This window comes from Parasteatoda tepidariorum, chromosome 2 (assembly GCF_982258835.1).
Source record: "Parasteatoda tepidariorum strain Cologne lab strain chromosome 2, Ptep-v5.0, whole genome shotgun sequence".
Taxonomy (NCBI): Eukaryota; Metazoa; Arthropoda; class Arachnida; order Araneae; family Theridiidae; genus Parasteatoda; species Parasteatoda tepidariorum.
Window position 1 is genome coordinate 127,599,819 of NC_141756.1, and position 21,952 is coordinate 127,621,770.

The 21,952-nt window shown below is 28.2% G+C and overlaps 1 protein-coding gene across 3 annotated transcripts in view; it reads right to left on the bottom strand.

Annotated features, from left to right (window-relative positions):
• The window catches only part of nonC (serine/threonine-protein kinase Smg1), a 184,001-nt gene that overhangs the window by 134,389 nt on the left and 27,660 nt on the right, over nt 1-21,952 (bottom strand). For all 3 annotated transcript variants that reach the window (XM_087158370.1, XM_087158369.1, XM_087158371.1), the window contains 9 exons: nt 21,149-21,243; nt 20,990-21,074; nt 20,843-20,915; nt 17,056-17,312; nt 11,710-11,937; nt 10,473-10,603; nt 4,009-4,206; nt 1,631-1,743; nt 1,287-1,386 (listed from right to left, as the gene is read on the bottom strand). In XM_087158370.1, the coding sequence (XP_087014496.1) occupies nt 1,287-1,386; nt 1,631-1,743; nt 4,009-4,206; nt 10,473-10,603; nt 11,710-11,937; nt 17,056-17,312; nt 20,843-20,915; nt 20,990-21,074; nt 21,149-21,243 (1,280 nt within the window). The remainder of the gene's footprint in view (nt 1-1,286; nt 1,387-1,630; nt 1,744-4,008; nt 4,207-10,472; nt 10,604-11,709; nt 11,938-17,055; nt 17,313-20,842; nt 20,916-20,989; nt 21,075-21,148; nt 21,244-21,952) is intronic.

The window sequence follows — 21,952 nt, forward strand, 5'->3', positions numbered from 1 at the left end:
TCATAATACATAAGTTTATAATCACAAAAATTCAATATCAAATATTAATAACCCATATCAGGGGTCTGTTTAGAAAATATTTTAACTTAAAAACGGACCCTTCACAAAATAATTTCTTTTAATCGGACTCTACACAAATTTGTTTACCTTCATTATTGTTTTGTTAATCAAATAAACCCTTCCCAGGGGAGTGGATGGAAAGAAAGTCAGATGTAAATAAATGAAGTTTTGTCTTCAGCAGACGCTTCTTCCTTTATTCGTCTGAAATGAATATTCTGCTTTCAGAAGTATAGGTTAAATACCAGATATTTGTATGTTGCATCTCTAATTTAGTAGCAGGAATTGCTGTTTATCTTTAAAAATTTAATTTTTTTTTTATTATAATTTTATAGTGTTGAGCACAATCTTGTATCTCTTTACATTTTAAAAACTCATTGAAAAAGTTTTTTGCAATCAGGGGTCTGTTTAGAAGAATTTTGGGTCCGTTAAGGGACCCTTCACAAAATAACTTATCTTTTAATCGGACCCTTCACAAATTTATTTATCTTCATTATTGTTTTGTTAATCGAATAAACCCTTCCCAGGAAGGGGGGGAGGGAGAAAGACAGATGTAAAAGAACTAAATTTTGTCTTTGGTAGAAGCTTCTTCCTTTATTCCTTCGAAATGAATATTCTGTGTTCAGCAATATAGGCTAAATATCAAATATTTGTATGTTGCATCCCTAATTTAGCAGCTGAAATTGCTGTTTATTTTTTAAAATTTAATTGTTTTAATTATAATTTTACAGTGTTGAGCATAATCTTGTATGTCTTTACAATTTAAGAACTTCTTGAAAATGTTTTTTTGCAATAACGGACCCTATTTGCACAAATTCACAAAAGCGGACCCTGGTTCAAAGAATGCGACTTAACGTTTATTTTATACTCACAAATTACGAGTAATTTTTTCACAAAATGTCTGGACAGACCCCTGCATATCCTATCCACACCAAATTTTCCTGATAAATTTCAGGTGAGTGGTCACCGTGATATACTACTTAGATGTATATCAGGTATGCTTATTTTATGTATACATGTATTATGTATACATATTATGTATACATACATGTATTATGTTACATATACATATTATGTTTACATTATTTTATGTATACATGTACACGTATACATAAAAATTCTTTCCACTTTTGAACTTTTTGTTCTATTGACTCTATTTTGTTTTGTTTGTTACGTCTGTGTTTCTATTTTGTTACTAATATTGAACAATGTATACAAATGAAATTTACTTTTGAAGTATAGAATCAGGAAGTAGAGAAGCCGCATTTTTAAGACACATGTGAAGACTTCTACAACACACTTTGCACAAAGCAACAGAACTTGTGAAAGCTATAAGAAAAATATGTTTCTTCAATGAATATTTTAAACAATAATAAATAAATGATTATGAAAAAAAAGCAATTTTTTAATAGACTGTAACTTGAAACCTTTTATAACATCCAAAATTATAAATTAAATGTTATTTTATTAAATACATTGATAAAATTTTAATAAAATATACTGCAATACACTAAGAATGCATGCTCGTGAATCATTGTAATAAAATCATTTGAGATAAGTCAGTAGTGAATACCTGCATTTAAAGTGGCTCTTATTAAGCTGTCAAATGGATCACTTTGAACTAGGCGCGAAAGGTGTTGTTGAACATTATCTAAGATTTCCAAGGTCCACCTTGCAGCAAGTAATCTTAAAGAAAAGTTGTCACATTTAAATATATAGTGTGTGGAGAAAAATGACACAAAAATAGAGAATTTAGTCACCTTTGTATAGATTCCTTTATTATGAATTCTCTTTTGTAAACTTAGAATAACATTGAAGCACCAAAAAAAAATTTTTTTTTTGCTGCCTACTTATTTGAACTATTTGAAAAAATTACAGAGTAACTTATAAAATTGGCAAGCATTATTTTTTTTAAGTATCACTTTACAGAATAAAACACAAAAAAAAGTGCATAAATGTAACAAATGGCAATGTCCCAGCCCCCCCCCCCCTTTTAAACTTATTTATATTTGCAATTTTATTATTTAAATAATTTTTAGTGAAGACCATTTTGATGCAAATTAAAGAAGAAAAAAAAACCTATATATATTCTTTTTAAATAATTTTTTAGATAATTCTTTTAAAATTTTCACGGACAACTTTCAAACATTTTGATGGTTTTCACATTGGATTTCTTTTCTCTCATAAAATAACTAGCCAATAAACTGACTAACGAGCAAATAACTAACCAAATTGTGGAGAGAGAAAAAAGTTTTTCTTTGAACATGCCTAACATAGGATGACAAGAAATAACTGCGTCAGATACAGGGGTGTTGAAGTATTAAAATTGCAGAGTATTATGTGTCATCCTTTATACAGGCATGCGGCTGACGAAAAGTTTAAAATCTATGAGTTATAAAAGAATAATAAATAAAATAAAAAATTTTGATTAAATTTATCAACTTAGAATAACGATTAGTAATAAAATTATAAAGAAATAAGTAATGTTTAATCATCAGTAAAACCAAAATAATAAAACTACTGCTTTAATGATTATAGGTAACGAAATAAAATGAAAAGTAAATTCTACTTAAGTAAAGAAGTCAAAGAATAAATCCTACAATTTAAATCATTTGATTTTCTAAAAAAAAAAATTTCTTTTAAAAAATTAAAGAGAACAAAATGATCAAGATCAGCCAAAACTAATTTTTGCTTGTTTAAAAAAGGTTCTTTTCGATAAGAGGGGCTGGGAGAGTACCACATTTTTTTCCAAAATTAAACTGTTGCTTCGAATTATTTCTGCATACTAATACTAATCAAGTTATAGAAATGTTCACTAGATAATAGCACAATAAAGCGAAACAACTTATTGTCTGTATGAAAATCTTTTCCCCAAAAACTATACTAGAAAATTATCTCTTTGATAATTGTGGCCTATATTACACTTATAAATACATTTCTTAGGGCGTATACAGGGTATCTGCTACATTTTCGATTTTCAAATTCATGACTAATTCCAAGAATCTTTCCTTACTTAACGAAGTATTATTTTCTTCAACAAAAACACAACACTAAATTTAAAAAAGCATTGTAACAACATTCATTGAAATGATAGGTATAACCAAATCTGTTATACATATTTATGATCTGTTATACATATTATCTGTTATACATATTATCTGTTATACATATTATCTGTGATATAATATATATATTATCTGTTATACATATTTATATATATTATATCATCTTCATATTTATGATTTTAAATTTAAAAAACAGGAGTAAAGAAAGACCTTCAAGTCTGTCTTTACTCTGTTTTTTAAATCACTAAAATAGCTGAATAAAATAGCTGAAAAAAATACAAATGCAAAAAAAAAAATTTCTGCAGAATTATATTCTAAAGATACTTTTCTCGTTCATCGGAAAGGAAAGAAATACTCCTAATTTTTCTGTTCTCATTTCGGAATTTAAAAAAATTCGTCAATGACTGGCTTGCTTCAGATAGAATTAGAAATTGATATATAAAAAATAATAATAAAAATTCTGAAATCACACAAGTTAAAAGATAATTCGCTCTAGAAATGATGTTTTTTCTTTCATTTCTTGAAAGAACACCATAATTTTTAAAGAACATGACAAAAACATTTTATATTTTAATAAAATATAACTGTGAGTGGGGATTTTGTTACAAATTCAGATGTTCCGAATTCCACGAAATTGTGTTAAATTCCATTTCACAAATTAGATTTTTCGGCAACCTAAATCCATGATTTTTTAAATTTTTTTTAAATAGTTAAAATAACGGCAAAATTTTGCTCAATACCAAAAATCATGACTTTCCAGGTGTGCAGATACCCTATATGTAGTTCTGTCGATCAAATTTACGATTGAAAGTAGTTTTTTTTTAAAACGATATAACGCGAAATGTCGAATCAAGTATTTTTTGGCACATTCGATGAGGTCTCTTACCTGCTGTCACTACAATGATATGTTCCCTCCAGCAAATCGACTAATACTTGAATAACTTTTTCTAAATTTCCAGTGGTGGGAGAGGGAGGAGGTACATCAGTCATTATAGGAGAGTTATGACCAGAAGTGGACATTGGAGATCCTGAGACAGCAGCATTAGGGTTCACCACTGCACTACTATTCACAAAATGAGAATGTCTACAAAACAAAATTAAGATTATTTTTCAGATGTCTTACACACATAAATACCTACCTACGTATATAATGTAAATAAAAAGTTAGAAAAGTTAGCAAGCAAAAACAGGTCTGTCTGTAGTTAGTGGTTAAATCAAAAACTGACAGTGCATAATAGATAAACTAAAATAAGAAATCAAATATGGAAATCAAAATTTAATGAGACATAAAAAAAAATAAAAAAACACAATTCAAAGGTTTAGAGAAAATACTAATAATAACATGTCTACATATAGGAAATGCAAATTTAGACAAAGTTACATTTGGAATAACCAAATTTTAGTGCCGACTCCTTTCGAAATACTTAGACTTAGAGCTTGGGCAGCTACAACGAGCAGGGCACATAGACCAGAGGTCTTTGCAGGGATACTCTGTTATGAGTAGATAGGTCAGATGACTGAGAAGCATTCCCACACAAGAGGTGAATTTACACTTTGACAGTGATAGGAGAGCAGCCTGACTGCCAGAACAGATGCAGATAATGGTATTATGATATCCCCTGTCTAAGCATATCTTGCAGCACAAGATAATAGCATAGCCTGAAAAACAGTGGCATAGTATCCCAAGGGAAAGTGAAGTTTGGTACCATCATTGGAGCAATAAATTCCTGCTCCTGATTTGGGACCAATCTTTGAACCATCAGAGTACCATATTAGACATTTGCATACCCTCCAAGTGCTACGGAATTTCCGTAGTTGCTACGGAAATTGGAGGTCAACTACGGAGCTACGGGTGAATAGTTAAATACTACGGATTAAACGAAAGCGCCTGTCTGATCTATCCGCTTCTGCTGTTGTCGTCTTTTAAGCGTGGTGACGTCACTGATTGCGTATTGCTGAAAATGACGTCATGAGTTGTTAGTCTTGGTCGGGAGAAACCACGTGATTATGAAGGGTTACTCATCGGCGGCGCCATTGTAATCTGCCTGAATGCAGCTGTTCTTTGAGAAACTGCGTTAGTTTTTTGCTTTACACCATGTATAGTGAAGTGACTTTAATAAAAATTTCTGAAAACAACTTTGAATTTTGCTGCTCCGATGTTAAAAGAATGATACGTTTTTGTTTGAAATTTTAGATTATTTTCATCCAGCTTTTATCGCGTTAGTTTTTAAGTTGTGTATTTTATCAAGTATTATTACATTTTATTGTGATGGATCGTTATTTGAAAAGATCTAATCAGGATCGGGAGGTTTCTAATGACGATGGATTACGAAAGAAGAGAAAGAATAATCAAAAGTTTAGAGAGGAATATACTAAAAAGTTTCCCTGTTTAGTATCGGGAAAAGAAGGCTTTGCGAAATGCACTATTTGTAATTCGGAATTCTCTATTGTCCACGGTGTGCTGGATGATTGTCGCCGACATGTGATCGGTCCTAAACATTGTACTACTGCAAAAGCACAGGTGCATCAGCAACCTATTAACAATTTTTATTCCTCAAAATTAGAAGAAAATGGTGTGATTAAAGCTGAAGTATTGTTCGTACGGTTTTTAATTGAGCACAATATTTCTCTATCTGCTTCCGATCATTCTGGTGCCTTATTTAAAAAAATGTTCCCAGATTCCGACATTGCAAAAAAGTATGGGCAGTTTCCACTGCTGAGGGGATAAGAGAGAGTACTCTAAGTAAGCTCAGAACATCATTATTTTCTCTTTCAACTGACGGAAGCAATGACATTAGATAAAAAGCTATATCCTTTAATTTTTAATTATTATGAAGAAAAAGGACAAATCGTATCATCACTGGTTTCTTTATCTGAATCAACTAACAACACTGGTGAGGGAATTTTTCAACTTCTTGATGGAGAGTTTAAAAAATATCTACTGAAGTGGGAGAGTTGCATAGCATTCAGTTCTGATAATGCTAACACAATGGCTGGATGTAATAAAGGTGTTTTGAGCTATATAAAACAGAAGCAACCAAATATAAAATTCATTGGATGCCCTTGTCATTTGGTTCATCTAGCAGCTCAAAAAGCTACAGCATCATTGCCGTTGATGTGGAGAATTTGGTGATAAAAGTTTTTTACTACCTTGAAAATAGTAAAAGAAAGTATGAATTTAAAAACTGTCAGATAGAATGTGATGTGAAACTTCACAAGATTTTAAAACATGTTTCAACTCGGTGGTTAAGTTTAGAAAATTCTCTAAAGAGACTAGTTGAGCAGTGGACCCATTGCTAATTTTTTTTTCACAGTCTGAAGTTAAAGAGAATGCTAGCTCAGAAAAAATAAAAGAGTTACTTAAATCAAACAAAACAAAGGTATATTGTGTTTTTGTTACATCAATATTGCCTGTATTCACCAAGGTAAATGTTGCCATGCAAAAAGAGCAACCTTCTATCCATACTTTGTATGATGATTTAATGAGCTTATATTATGAACTTCTTGTACGATTTGCTTCGCCTTCTACCATAAGCAAATCCAAGTCTTCTCTGTTACAAGTGAAATTTCAGAAACCTAAATATCAAAAACCTGATGAGTCTCTTATAATAGGATCAAGTGCTAGATCTATTTTGAGTGATCTGACGCCAGAAGATATAAATGAGTTCTTTTTGGCAGTGCAAAAGTTTTTTGTCACTGCATGTGAATATATTCTCAAAAAGTTTCCTTTAGAGAACGATTTTCTTAAGCATGCTTCTGTGGCAAACATTTTGAAGAGGCAGAATGCAAATTTTGCATCTCTTAAGTTTTTTTATGATTTGTTTAATTGTGGTATTGACATTGATCAACTTGAGTTAGAATTTGCCTTTTATCAGGCAGACAATTTTCCTTCTGAAATTTTAAATCATACTAGAGTAGATGAGGCATGGCATAAAATTAGCCAGTTAAAGGATAACAATGGAATAAAGAGATATGTGGCTTTGCCAAAAATAATGCTTTCAATTCTGTCAATTCCCCATAGTAATGCTGGATCTGAGAGAATTTTTAGCATGATTCGTAAAAATAAAACTTATAATCGCTCGAGTCTGAGTACCAAAAAATTAGAATCGATTCTAATCACTAAATTAAGCATGGGAGTTTGTTACAATGCAAAATTTAATGAGGATGAGTTAAAAAGAGCAAAAAATACTTGTTATTCATCACTGAAAAAGCATAGGGCGGTTTAGATACTGTGTTTCTGTATTTAAGGGTATTTTTAATTAAAATCAGATTTGCTAATAGATTAGATTTCTTAATTAATGCTTTTACTCCTTAATTATAATAGATAATTCAAAGATTTGAAACAATTTAGCTATTGGTTAATGTCTATACAAATTCATTCCTCTTAAAGAATAAATTTTAATGTGTAAGCTTTAGATGATATAAGTTTTTAAATATTGTTTTCTAATTCTGAAAGTTTTATTAGGAAGAAACTCATTTATATGATCCATTTTTCTTAATTAAATTGTTTGTATTAATTGTATTAAATTGTTTTCTTGATTTAATTGCTTTAAAATTTGGTGTAAAAAATATTTAATAGGAAACATCTTAGAATCTGACCTTCCTAAATAAAATAAGTAAATATTTTTTTTGGTAACAATTGAATGAATGTAGAGAAAAAGTTGTGGAGAGTTCACTTTTTGCATTTTACTGAGATGTTATATTATTTTTCTTTGAAATTTGTATAAATGTACAATAAAACTTTAATTTTCATTTGCAATTTAATGATTTTATATCCTTAGAAAAGTGTACCTTCCTGTATGTGAATTAAAATTGTACTATCTAATTAAAATGATTTTTTAAAAGTCTATGACATTTTAATTTTTTAAAAAAATTCTCAATGTGAAATAACATTTTACGCTTGTTTCAAAATCTATTTTCTTATATTTATCATCTGCTTTTTGAAATTATAAGTGAATATAATTAAGTATCAATATGAGCATAGCAAATATTGCGGGATGCCGTAAATGTGTGTTGCGCGAGTGCTATTGATGGCTAGGTGGGCAAAGTTGGAGGGTATGCATTTGCCTTTAAGCCACCGAGGAGAATTAAACCATTCATCTCTAGTAGGAAAATGGATCTTGAAAGGCTTGTGAAAAGCATATCTTAGTAACATATAGTCACTAGGCATAATAAAAGAGGGTATATCCATCTCTTTTGAGACAAGATGATCCCATGACAAGTGTTTGGAATACTCTTTCCATAGGCTAAGGAACATAAGACGCTTTATGCCTGTCTGAGCTTCAACTTCAAAGCTTAAGTTTAAAGGAAGAAGCCCCAGTAAGCTCTCAAGTGCAGCTGTGGGAGTGGTCCTAAGACAGCCTGACAGGGCTATACAGACCATTCTTTGTAGTCTATTAAGATTAGACCTTGCAGAGCTCAATTTAGTCCTTGACCACCAGACACTTGCGCTTCGAAAAACTTGCAAAAGGAGAGCAAAAATTTTCAATGACTGAAAACTCCAATAAAGAGCTGCCATCTATATTCATCAGGAACAAAATACCTAAATTTATGCAGACTTCAATAAAGACTGAAATAGTTGAACTTCTTTAAAATACACTGAATTATAAAGTTATAATTACAATAATTAAAAGGAAAATTATTATTCTCTAAGGTAATTGTGAAAATCTTAATAGCTGAAAGAAAATCTGTTTTAATATTACAAATAAATTTAAACCTAAGAATTGGATCAATATAAATATTCTTAAAAATTTTAAAGTACAAGTTGGAATAAAAATGTGTTAAACTAATAACATTAAAAAATTCTCTTCTTTTAATCGTATAATCTGACAAAATTTTTTTAGTTATGAAAATAAATTTCAAGAAGTAAAAAACTAGTACCTTTAACATATGAATTAGTCTTTATTAAAGTCAGTTCTTCAGGATAAATATCTAATTAAATCAAAATCATTACAATCAAAAATAGTTAAATGATCAATAAATCTAAACCCAATTAAAAATTTATGTTCATAAGAAAATATTAGTGAATGCACTTAAATAACAATTTTCCATTCAGATATCTTGAATTTGTATGTAAAAACATATACCATTAAATAGATAATTTTCAAAAATGTTTACATTACATAAATTAAGCCACTCTTCCCTAATATCTTCATTAATCAAATATTTATCAAAAATTTCTTAACAGGTATTCTTTAAATTATTGTGTGGAATACTCGTAAATGAATTTTCAAAATCACATGTAACAATACTATTTATTTTATTGTAATTTTAATATTTAGTAACATCTTGATTGTTATTTATAATAAAATGTTAATCATTAGCAATAATTTTACTTAAAATGATGTTTTAATATTTAAAAGCAATTTTTTACAAAAATCAAATTATAACAACCAATACAAATCTAAATTAGAGCTTTTTTTTGTGGAATTTAATTGTTGGAAATTAATAAGGACTAGTGATTTTTAAACCAATTTTCTCAGGAAAAATTTCAATAGTCTATTTCTTTTTCAGAATTATTAAGTTTGACAGAAGTATTATACATAGTTATCATATTGTTTACTCATTAAATGTCTAAAATATTATTAGATGCTTTGTAAACAACAAATAATAAAATTACATTTCAATTCCAGGGGTGATTGTGAGCCCAAGTCAAAATTCTGGAAAATTCATTGAGTTAAAAAGTTTAAAAAAAAAAAAAAAAAAAAAGAACAGTTTAATTGAAAAATTAGAAAAAAATTTTAACAAGGTTTTTTTTCCTTTTTCTCAATATTTTTTAGTTCACTTACAAATATTTAAAATTTTACGCATACCTATACCATTTACACATACCTAAAGAAGTAATTAAAATTTACAAATATATCTTTCTTTCTTGAGTTTATGATTATAACAACTATTTACTGATAAAAAATGAAAATTAATCATGAATATGAGCTTATAAAGTATCTCTCTGGCTCTCCCTTACAAACAAATAAAATAAACTGTGTTTTTAAGTTCCACCTTTGAAAATTTTATTTCCGTAAACTTCTGTGATCAATGATTTTGTTAAACGTCTGGACCTTCGATCTCCGGAAATTTCCGGATCACTGTTTGTGAAAATTCTGGAAATCCGGTTTTTTTCCGGAGCACAATCAGCCCTGCAATTCCTTATTAATATTAGAGTTCAAATAAAAACCCTGAAAAAACTTACATTTTTTAGGTTGAATTTTGCAGTTGAAAAGAGAGTTTCCCTTCTTATTTAAAAAAAAGTTTCAAATTTCTTTCTGAAAAATTTATCAGGAATTTGGGCAGCAAAACTAGGTTATAAAAAAGTTGAATGGAAACAAGATAATTTAAAAACATGTTTTTTACCTTCTGCAATGAGAATACAGAATGTACAAAATTGCACATTGTAGTTCAGGAAATCTTTTGCTTAGCTCCTGCTGAGTAGGGTTCAGGTGGTTAGTCATTAATTCAAAAAAACTTGGCTTTAATGCAAACATCTGAAACAGTCATTAAAACCTAATAAATCTTTTTTTCATTAAACATACATGTAATATAAAACTGTAATTATATGAAGGCAAGATTTTGATATGAAAGCATGACATGATTCTAATGCAATTCCTGTGTGTCCGTCCCTGATATTTCCCTCTGCCGTGCAAATGATATTTAATAATGAATTTTATTAAATAAATAATTTAAAATACATAATCAGAGTAAAATAATAAAAATAACAGACTCATTCATATTATAAGATAACGGATTTCATTCTTGACCCTAAAAAGGAAATTATAACCCCCTGAAAAAGAGCACCCATAAAAAAAGAAGAAAAAAAGAAAGGAGTATTGCTCTTCACAAAAATTTGCATCGCTTAAAACAACAACAACTTAAATATACTCTCTTAATTTCTTCATAAGAATAATCCTATTTTCAAAGACATAGTTTAACCTAAAATAATTCTGCAGATAAATTAGCAAATCCTACAAATCAGTTTGAAAAGCGCATATCTCATGTTTTGACTTCTTGAGGATATATAATAGTTTTGCACGGGAAATTTCAAAATCTAAATCACTTTTATATGCATTCAATTATTAATGATTCACCCATAAACCTATGCAGTATGAAAAATTGCATTTTCGTTAGTTATTGTCTTGTTTGTTTTTTTTTTATATTTCCATTCTATGTTGTTTTATATAAAAAGTTTGAATCCCGCACTTGATTTGCGAAAATTTCATTGTGCGCATAGTTTTGTCGATCGTATTTTCATCATTTATTGCAAATGGATTACAACATTGTTTTAAAGTTTTGATTACTCTTTTGATATAATGCTATATGAATTTTCAATCGCTTTATGATGCACTCTAGTCTCAATTTTGCATGTACTGATACTGAGTGTGTGATATTTCTGGCAGTATTATTTTTTCTTTAATGCAATACATTTTTTTATTTTTTATAAAATGATGGAGTTGCAAAATTTTGTTTCCGTGACACACAAATTCTCAGATTATATAATAGTGGAAATTTGATAAAAATGATGCAAAAATTGAAATTTGGGAAAAAATCATAAAAAAGCAAGAAATTTTAACTTCCCTTTAAATAATATACTTACTCGAATCAATGAATGTTTAACGTTGCCTATTTCAACTAAAGCACACACACTAAGTAATAATGAGATTTCTTCTTGTTTAGCCTTTTGATTATTTACAGAAAGGTCACTGAATAAGATGTCTTGAGCATTTACTATGTCTAACATAATAGACCTGTAGAACTCTTCAACTATTTGAACACTTTTAACAGCAAGAATTGCATAATAAAGCTCCATAAGCAGCTTCTGAATCTAAACAAAATGAATAAACAACTGTTAAAATGTATATTTTTTCAGATACAATGTTTAGTAAAAAGGAAAACTAAGGTTACTTTCTTTTGCTGTGATTAAATCAATAGCTTGATTTTTATTTAACTGTGAGACAGGGAATTTTTACTGAAATCAAAGTTCAATAAAAAATAAAACAGCAACAAAGTTTTATAGAAGTAATTCATTTATGTTGCATATGTAACTGTGCAAAATTCAAATTAGGAAAAGGTGGACGAAATAACTTTTGCTGTCGCCTGATAAACAGGATCGAGTGAGCCTACCTTCCAAATGTTACATAATTCCTGAATTAAAGAAATGCAATTGATTTATTTTTTTATTATACAATTAAAAACAGTTCATATTTCTAGCAAATCAGAGACTCTACACAATTAGACAAATAATTAAAAAATCAAGATAGAACAAATTTGAAACTACAAAATTTGGTACCACGTTTGCCGAAAACAATAAATAAGAGTATGACTTTTAAATTCATCGCTATAAAGATTCGATATTATAAAATTTTTGAGCTTTTTTATAACAAGACGGAAGTCTCCTAGGTTTGAACAATCAAATTTTGCGATATTAACTAGCATTATTATTAAAAATTAACGACATTAGATCTATTCTTAGATCATTAAAGACATAAATCATTTTCCTCTCTGCATAATTTTTCAAATTTCTTTTTCCGCAGAATTTTTTTCAAAGATTTATTTCTTGTGTATCAGAGAAGAGGAAAGAAAAATCATGATTTTTCTATTCTCATTTTCTGTTCTCACTCCGTAATGCCTGGCTTCATCCAGAATTACAAATTAATAATATAAAATAAAAATTTAGAAATTGCAAGAGTTTAAAAGATAGTTCGCACCAGAAATTATGATCTTTCTTTCATTTTTTTTTCCTTTACAGAGTTCTCTTTCCTTTTTTTCCCCTTACTCGAGTATCTCTTTTTTAAAAAGTCTTATTTGTGTGATTTTGACACTGATCTTTATTCTGGAGTTACTGCACAGATTTTACGATTTTTAATTTATGTACAAATTTTAATTTATTATCATTTAATTTATTTATGAATTTGAATTTTTAATTTTTCTAATAATTTACAAAATTTGAAAGAGGAAATAATTAGTTCATTAGTTCGAGAAAGCACCTATTAATATTAGAATTAAAATAATATTACTCTTACAATTTAATTTTTTATACGTTTTATTCCATACTTTCTTCTGTAAACACAATGTTATTTTGAATTAGTAATTGTTATAATTAAAAGTATCTTAAAAAAATATTAATGGTGGGGGAGGTTGTCGCAGAAAGCTTGAAAAAATTCTGCCACAGGCCATACAAGTAAAGATTCAAAATAAGTCTATCAATGAATCACTTTGACAAATTTGTGCTCATTTATTTATCTTTAATTATTTATTTATAATAAATCATTTCAATTACATTTAAATAAAATAATGGAGAGATTGATTAGATCTCAAAATCATAAATCTATATCATACAAGATTTGTAACTACATTTGTTAATAGTATACTTATACAAGGGAAAAGTGCTTCAATTCATACTTTTAATCAATTATATAATTAAGAAAATATTAAGTGTTTTTTCCCCCTTCATAAAATAATTGAAGTGAAAACTCTTAAAAAGATGCCTTATAATACTTTGTACAGCTAGTGGAGAGTTCAGTGAGTGCAAACTTCGTGAATTTTAGAACTACAAATAAATCTTATGTATATGCCACAACAGTTTTAAAAAAATAGATTTTTTCCCAATAACATAAAATTTCAGAAATATATCCCAAATTAAAATTATGATTTAAAAGAATTATTATTGTAAATAACTTTTTTAAGAAAAAAAATTTTTTTTTGTTAATTGCTTAATATTTTTTAACCAGAACCTAATATTTTTAATTAAGCATTTCTAGTTTCAAATGCAGTAAACAGATCAATCTATGAATGTTTAAGAATAAAATTCTTCTGATTAATGAATTGTTGAGATGATTAAAATCATTTTAAATAAACAGTACGAAGAGATCAATTTAAATTTTTGAAGCAATTAATCATACAATATTTTTGATTTCCTCAATGGTGAAACATATGGCCTTTAACTCATCCTTCTAAAATTTCATGATAGGAGATTTTGTTTATCAAGAAACATCCAATAGGGTAAAATACATAAGATACTTCAATCATTTTTATACGCGGATGGCTTCTTAACATTAGTAATTAAATCCTACAATAGAAATAAAAGTAAAAAAAATCACAAAAAAAGAGGCAAATTCAAATTTATAAAATAAAACGTAAGAGCAAAATTGTTAAGTTCTGCAGTCGTTTCTGAACTCACATAGGAAATTAGTGAATAAGATTGTGGTACTGATCTATAAATACAACAACATTAGTTTTTGACCTTAAACAATAAGGATTGGCACAAGAGATTGAGGCAAAAAGTTAGAAAGTATAAAAAATTGAAACACTGCTTCCAAATTATTTCAAGGGGATCAAAACATTTAAAAAAAAAAGTGAAAATTGGACCATTGGTTTTAAAATACATTCGTCAAAAACGTTCTGAAAACACATAAAAATCAAGAATATTAGAACAAATAGGGACAATATTTTTTATGAAAACTACATTCTCTTACATAGTTAACTGCTTCCTGTACCAATTTTTTAGAAGAAAAAAATGCAAAAAATCAACATATCTTTTAACAATTTAACATATTTGTTAATCAACATTTATCACATTTTTATCCGTAAAAAATATTTAATTTACCATCAGTTTACTATCCCAAATTATCTCGGGCAAATGAAAAAAGTTGAATATTAGTCTTTGTATATGTTCACATCTTCATAATCTGAAAAATCATCTGCATTACTTTCATTTTCGCTCGCGAATGCCATTTTTTTAACTCTTTTTTCTATGTAAATCCCTTAACCATTGTATATACAGGGTACCTGCTACATTTTAGATTTTCAAATTCATGATTTATTCCAAGAACTTTTCATGACTTCTGACAAAAGCAGAATAATAAATTTAAAATGCATTATATTAACATTAAATAAAATGATAGGTATAACCAAAACTGCTATACTCTGCATCTTTATATTTATTGATTTTAAATTTAAAAAACAGAGTAAAGAAAGAGTTGAAACAATAAAATAGCTGAAAAAACAATAGCTGAGTAAATTTTTTTTCTGCAGAATTATATTCTAAAGATATTTTTCTTGTTCATCAGAAAGGAAAGAAATACTCCTGATTTTTCTGTTCTCATTTCCGAATAAAAAAAATTTGCCAATGACTGGCTTGCTTCAGGTAGAATTTTAAATTGCTAAAGTAAAAAAAATCAACAATAATAATAATTCTGAAATCACAGAAGTTTAAAAGATACTTCACTCTAGAATGCTATAATTTTTAAAGAACATGATAAAAACAAATATGACTGAGTGAGGATTTTATTAGGAATTCAGATATTCGGAACACCATGAAATTGAGAGGGCGGGACTCCATTTTCAAAATAAAATCTTTCGAGACCTAAATCTATGACTCTCCGTGATTTTTTTTTTTTTTAAAATAGTTAAAATCACGACAAATTTCGTTCAATACCGAAATTCATGACTTTCTAGGTGCACTTATACCAGGGTTTGTAAAAACCCGGGTATTTTAGAAAACACCCAACCCGCCTGGGTTTTATTGAAAAAACCCGTGGGAAATTAGGTTTTATTTGAAAAAACCTGGGGAAAATTGGGTTTCATGTGAAAAAACACAGGAGAAATGTGGTTTTTTTTTTTCATTTACTGTTCATAAACTATAAGTTTTGTTGTGTAAATATTTTTATTTATTAAAAAGTGTTGTATAAGCTCAAAAATAGAAATAAATCCAAAAAGTTATTTTAATTTTGTTATATGCATTTTATATTAAGTTAAAATAACACATTATCACTAATACATATTTGAATCTTTATTGTTAAGTACATAATGTTTCACAATTTTTAACCCAAGCATTATAAAATATAAATGCAGCAATATAAAAGGAACAAGTTAATTAATCTTTTTGTTTTCACACACATTTACTTACTATATTTATTAAACACACACACATATATATATATAATCTATTGTAAAACTATAATCAGTAAAAACTAAAATTTCATCTGAATTTTGACTTTAATAAAAAACTGAAATAAATATTCAATGGTGTTTGATGTTTTTATAATAAGATTAATAGAAAGCGAAATTAAAATTATAAATAATTATAAAGAGTATCAGTTATTTCTGCATTTTTTTTTTCAAATAAATGATTTCATTTTTAGATAAATAATTTTAAAAAGTTCTCTTATAAAAATTCTAATTAAATTTGTTAATGTATTACTTAGAAGAAAAAAAATTGTTTTTTTTCAATTTCTTTAAACATATGAATTAATAATAATAACTTGTTTATTTATATATAAAGCAGCTATATTTGATCTTTTGAACTGATTTTGAAAAATTGATCTTTTCAAACTATATTATTTAAGTTTCTATTTAATTTCATTAAAATATTACTTCTGAAAAAACCTACTAAAGTTTTCAATAGTACTATAAAATTATAAATTCTAGTTTCTTTTACTTTACAAACCTTAAAAACTTAATCATATAAACCATGCAACTCTATTTTAAAAAATTTATGCTGCACAATAAATTATATTAAATTAAATGTGCAACAATAAGTTTTACTAAAAACATTATTTTTTTTTTTTTTTTTTTAAATAACCCACTCATTGTTCCAAGTGGGTTTTTTCAAGGTGGCCCCACTTGGCAAACCCTGGCTTATACCCTGTATATACAATTGTACAAAACACGTCTGCAGTCCCACAAATAGCAAAACTCCCAAACAAATATTGGACAAACTTCCAATCACAGGAGATTAGTATTATTTCTTGTTTTGCTTCCGGCCGAGTAAAAACGTGATAAAACAGAACGTATTGATAAATTCTGCTATGCCCGAGTTTTCTGGAGACAATAAATGCTTGGAATATATACATACCCGAGTTAACTCGGGATAGTCAGAGAAGCGGTTAAAGAAATGTAACACAAATTATTTCAAGCAATTAAAATATTTAAAAATTGTTACTTGTTGTGAAGGGGAGAGACGGAGCTGCCTAGTTAAAGAAGATTTGTCAAACATTGTGGTTACAAACTTGATGGGTAGATGAGTGCCAATAGTTTTCACAAAGCAAATCAACATTGATAATACTGATTTGAGGTGACCTTCATTTTGAAGTCTTGCATTTCTTGCTTGCACTAAGTGGATGTAGGCCATTAATTCTTCTAAGGCATCTTTCGTATGAAGCTGTGCCATTGTAATCAGAAGTAATAAACATTCATTCGCTAAAGAGAGAAATGCCTTTTTATTAGACAAAGAGATGAAAACTTTTAAGGAGAACTGATAAACCCGCTTCTTTTTATTAGAGGTAATGAACAGAGCCCAGATTTTGATTACATAAATATGTCTTGCAAAAATGCCCTTCAGGGTGCGTAACCAAATTATGCAACAAAAAATAAGCACCTTTTAAGCACTTTTCAAGCACTCCAGAAATATTTTTAAGCACCTAATTGACGGTTTTAACTTGTTTTAACCGTCATGTAAAAAAATACTTTTGGCATTGTTTTTGACAATTGTCAAAAATCATGTTATTTTGAATAATGTAAAACGAATTACGTTTTCATACACTATGGACTGACAATACGATACGCCGAAATAGATTGAAGTTGAATTAATTGTGAAAACGTTGAATAGAACAATGCAAACAACGACTTTTTGCTTAATTCATAGCAAAAATCAACATGGTAAAGGAAAAATCTCATTTTTAAAAAAGGAAAATCAAGCACTTTTTAAAAACACCCAATGAAAAAAGCACCTTTAAAGGCTTTTAAAAAACGAAAATTGAAAATAAGCTCCTTTAAAAACTTTTTAACAAAGCTACACACCCTGACAGAGCCTGGATTTTGATTACATAAATATGTCTTGCAAAAATGCTCTTTCAAACATCCCGTGGCAAAATCGTGGCGACATTGTTGCAGAACGTTACTAAGTTCTTAAAGTAGGATTTTTCCTTTGGGAAATAAAAAATTTTGCTTTCCTTTTCTACAGAAATTTTCAAAAAATTTTATCTATTCTTCAGAATTATATTCAAAAATATGCCCTTCTTGTGCTTCAGAGAGGGGAAAAAAATGATCGTGACTTTTCTATTCTCATAGGAGAGTAATGAAAAATAAAGAATAATGAAGTAAAAAATTCGGTTTTCTTTCCTGTGGAAATTTTCGTTCCAATTTCGTCCCACATAGCTCTTAAAATCCAATATTATTTATCACTACTGAATCTCGAAACGAAAACATGCATTTAGGGTTTTTGAAGAGTCTGATTCACGTGATTTCGGCGTCTATCTTTTTTTTATCGGCAGTTACTGCTACAGATTTTACGATTTCATTATGTTAATGTGATGATTAATAATAAAATGCAAAAAAAATAAATAATTAGTGCGTTATCCTTCCACAAAATGCGAGAATATCGCTTATAATATTAGAATAAAAAAAACACATATTCAATCAAAAAAAATTTCTTATTTGATCCAATTTTTATTTATTTAATTTATTAAAATGCTTTTTTTTTTAAAGCTATAGCTATAGTTTTTTTGAAGTTTGTATATTTGTTATTGTTAAATATCTTGCAGAAAGATATATATATTTTACCTAAAATTTCATTTATATATATATATTGTATTAAAAGATTTATATTAATAGAAAAAGTAATTTTTATTATAACACAAAATGAATGCAAAAAAAAAACAAAAGTCTAAAGGAAAATTGTTTTGATACTGTTCACTGATTTATATAGATAATTATGCTTCATAACGTCAATGTTGCAAAACTACAGAAATCAGTGTTGCATTGGAGTGTTTGATATATTATAATATTTTCACATGTGAAATAATGTTTTTAACCTGAAAGTAATTATTATTTTTTTATTGTATGAGAAGCTTCTATCAACACCCATAGATGTGCATCTTTATTATCTTTGTGATTATTCTGAATATTTAAACAAGCTTCCAGAAATAGCAAGATTTAGACATTTAAAAGGGAAAAAAACTCGCTTACTGTACTTTCTTTTTAAACCTATGGTTAATCAATTCCCAAGCTATTTCTTAAGCTACTTGTGACTAGATCTATCAGAGTGTGCAGCCAAATTTCTCAAGAAAAAATAAGCACTTTTCAAGCACTCAAAAATATCTATAAGCACTATAAAAGAAATATCGTAATTAGGCAGGGTTGGCAAGTTTTTGACAATTGATGGTTTCATCCGGTTTTGACCGTCATGTAAAGAAAAGTTAGGTTAGTTTTTGACAATTGTCAAAAATCATAAAATTTTGAATCATGTAAAGCGAATGGCATTTTCATACTCTACAAACCTACAGTATGCCAAAATAGATTAGAGTTGAATTAATTGCGAAAACACTGAATAGAACAATGTGAACAGTGTCTCTTTGCATAACTCGTGGCGAAAATCAACATGGTAAAGGAAAAATCTTACTTCGCCAAGAGTAAAAAAAAAAATCTCGCAATAGTCGCCTATTCCTGAAAATAGTTGCTTTTTTTGCTTTTAAAGTTTGCTTTCTTTTATTAACGTTCTGAAAAGTAACATTCATTTCTGCAAAAAAAGTTTGCCCAGAGTAAAAAAAGTCTCCTATTCCTAAAAATAGTTGCTTTTTTAGCCTTTTCAGGCAAAAAAAAGTCGCCATAGTCACCTAAGGCCGAAAATAGTAGCAAATAGTTTCATTTTAGGAGCCTGTGGCAACCCCGCTTTTTCTTCTATTAGTTTGTTTTGAACATTAAATAACACATATTACCACATTACTCTTATTATTTCTCTAACTTCACTAACAACAAAAAACTAAATAAAGGAATGAATTAACAAATTTCCCTACACAAAATACTGCTGACTTTAATCAATGATTATTTACAAAACAATGAAGCAATTTAAATCAATATTTTTTTTTAATAATTGTATATAATCTAACAAAATAACAATTTATCCATCATGCTAAAAAAAAAATTTCTTTTTTAGTATGTTGGAAATGACATGCACTCTTCTCAAAAAGTATAGCTCTCGACTCTCCAACTCTAGTATATCACAAAAAATAAATTTTATGATTTTTTTTTTTTTTAAAGGTAGATTTAAAAAAAAAAGATATCAGTTACTCGAAACTGATTTAAAGCAAGGAAACAGATTAAAATATATGATTCATTCAAAAACCCTATTAGATTTCAAGGTTACAAGAATAATGCAAAGTATTCTCTAGGTGTTATAAACAGGGTTCCCACTCAATTTCAGAAAAAAAATTCCCTGTCTTTTCCAGGTATTCCAGGTAAATTTCAATGAAATTCCATGCCATATTTTATCTATACTACGAAATTTTTCAACAGAAAATTTGGATTCTTTTATTTGCTATGCCAAGAATTAGATTTTTTGTGTAAAATAAATATCATAATATGAGGAAGGAAGCATTTCAGTATGTCTAAAATGTAAAATTTTTTCAACAAATAACTGTAATAGATCTTAGAATTATTTAACTCAAATCTCAATAACTGAGTATTTTAAGACTGGTTTTTTTCCAGGTATAATGAAGGAATTTTCCAGGTTTTTGTCAGAAAATTGCAACTTTCCCTGACTATTCCCTGAGTTTTGGTCTTGAAATAAAATTCCCTGACAATTCCAGGTTTTCCCAGTTCTCCCTGACCCGTGGGAACCCTGTATAAAGCAACTGTTAGATAATGATTTAATTTATATCTAAGTCACAGTTTTTTTAAAAAAAATCATATAAATTACCACAAATGATAAAAAGTAACAAATGATTTCTCACCAGATGTCATTAAGTCAGAGTAATAGCAAAATTCAACAGTCACCATGATATACTTTAAAAAATTTCTTAGCATCTGAAATAAAAACAAAGGCAACATCAAAATAAAATACCATTAATGTTTATAAAAATAAAATAAATAAACCTTACCTCAACCACAAAAGCATAAGTGATCGGACCATTTTCTTCGATCGTCACACAACCGTGAATGCTTTTTAAGACGGTAATTAAAACTCTAAAAATAAAACAAATTGATTGTCAAAACTGAGAACAAACATATTAACCATAAATAGAAGAAAAGCATCATACTTCACAAGACTTTTTATCTTAGCAATATTTTCCACTGATGTTCCTGCGTGACTATCAGCAGTCCCACAAAAATTTAGTTTAGACTGAGCAAACTCCTAAAATTAATGAAATACAGATTTCAACGCAAAATACATTTCACTTTATACAATCTCTGGCCATATTATTAGAGACACTAAGATTATGTGTAAAATTATAATTACCAGGTGATACTATACGGCTTTACTGTTTTTACTCGGATGAAACCGGTTTGCACTTGTTTATGTTCGTGTATCAATTGGTTAACATTGTAATGCCATACGTTAAAAATAGGAAATACATAAAAAAATCTCCCGAATAAAAACCCATTACATGTATGTTTAATTGCCTATAAACGCGGGCAAATCATGCCATTATTAAAAAACTACAGTTGCGTCTCATAATTTGGTCTAATTATTATAATATCATAGCTGCCAACCTTAGGAATCAAAAATTAGGAACACTATATGCTACAAAATTATATGTACCAATTACGAGAGTAAGAGAAAAATTTAGCATTAATAGCAGGGGTGATTGTGAGCCCAAGTCAAAATTCCGGAAAATTTCTTAAGTTAAAAAAAAAAAAGTTTCAATTGAAAAACTTAGAAAAACATTTAAACAAGGTTTTTTTTTCCTTTTTCTCAATATTTCTTAGTTTGCTTAAAATATATTTAAAATTTTACGCATACCTATACCATTTACACATACCTATGATGACCTGGAGAAGTAATTAAAATTTACAAATATGTCTTTCTTTCTTGAGTTTATGATTATAAAACTGTTTACTGA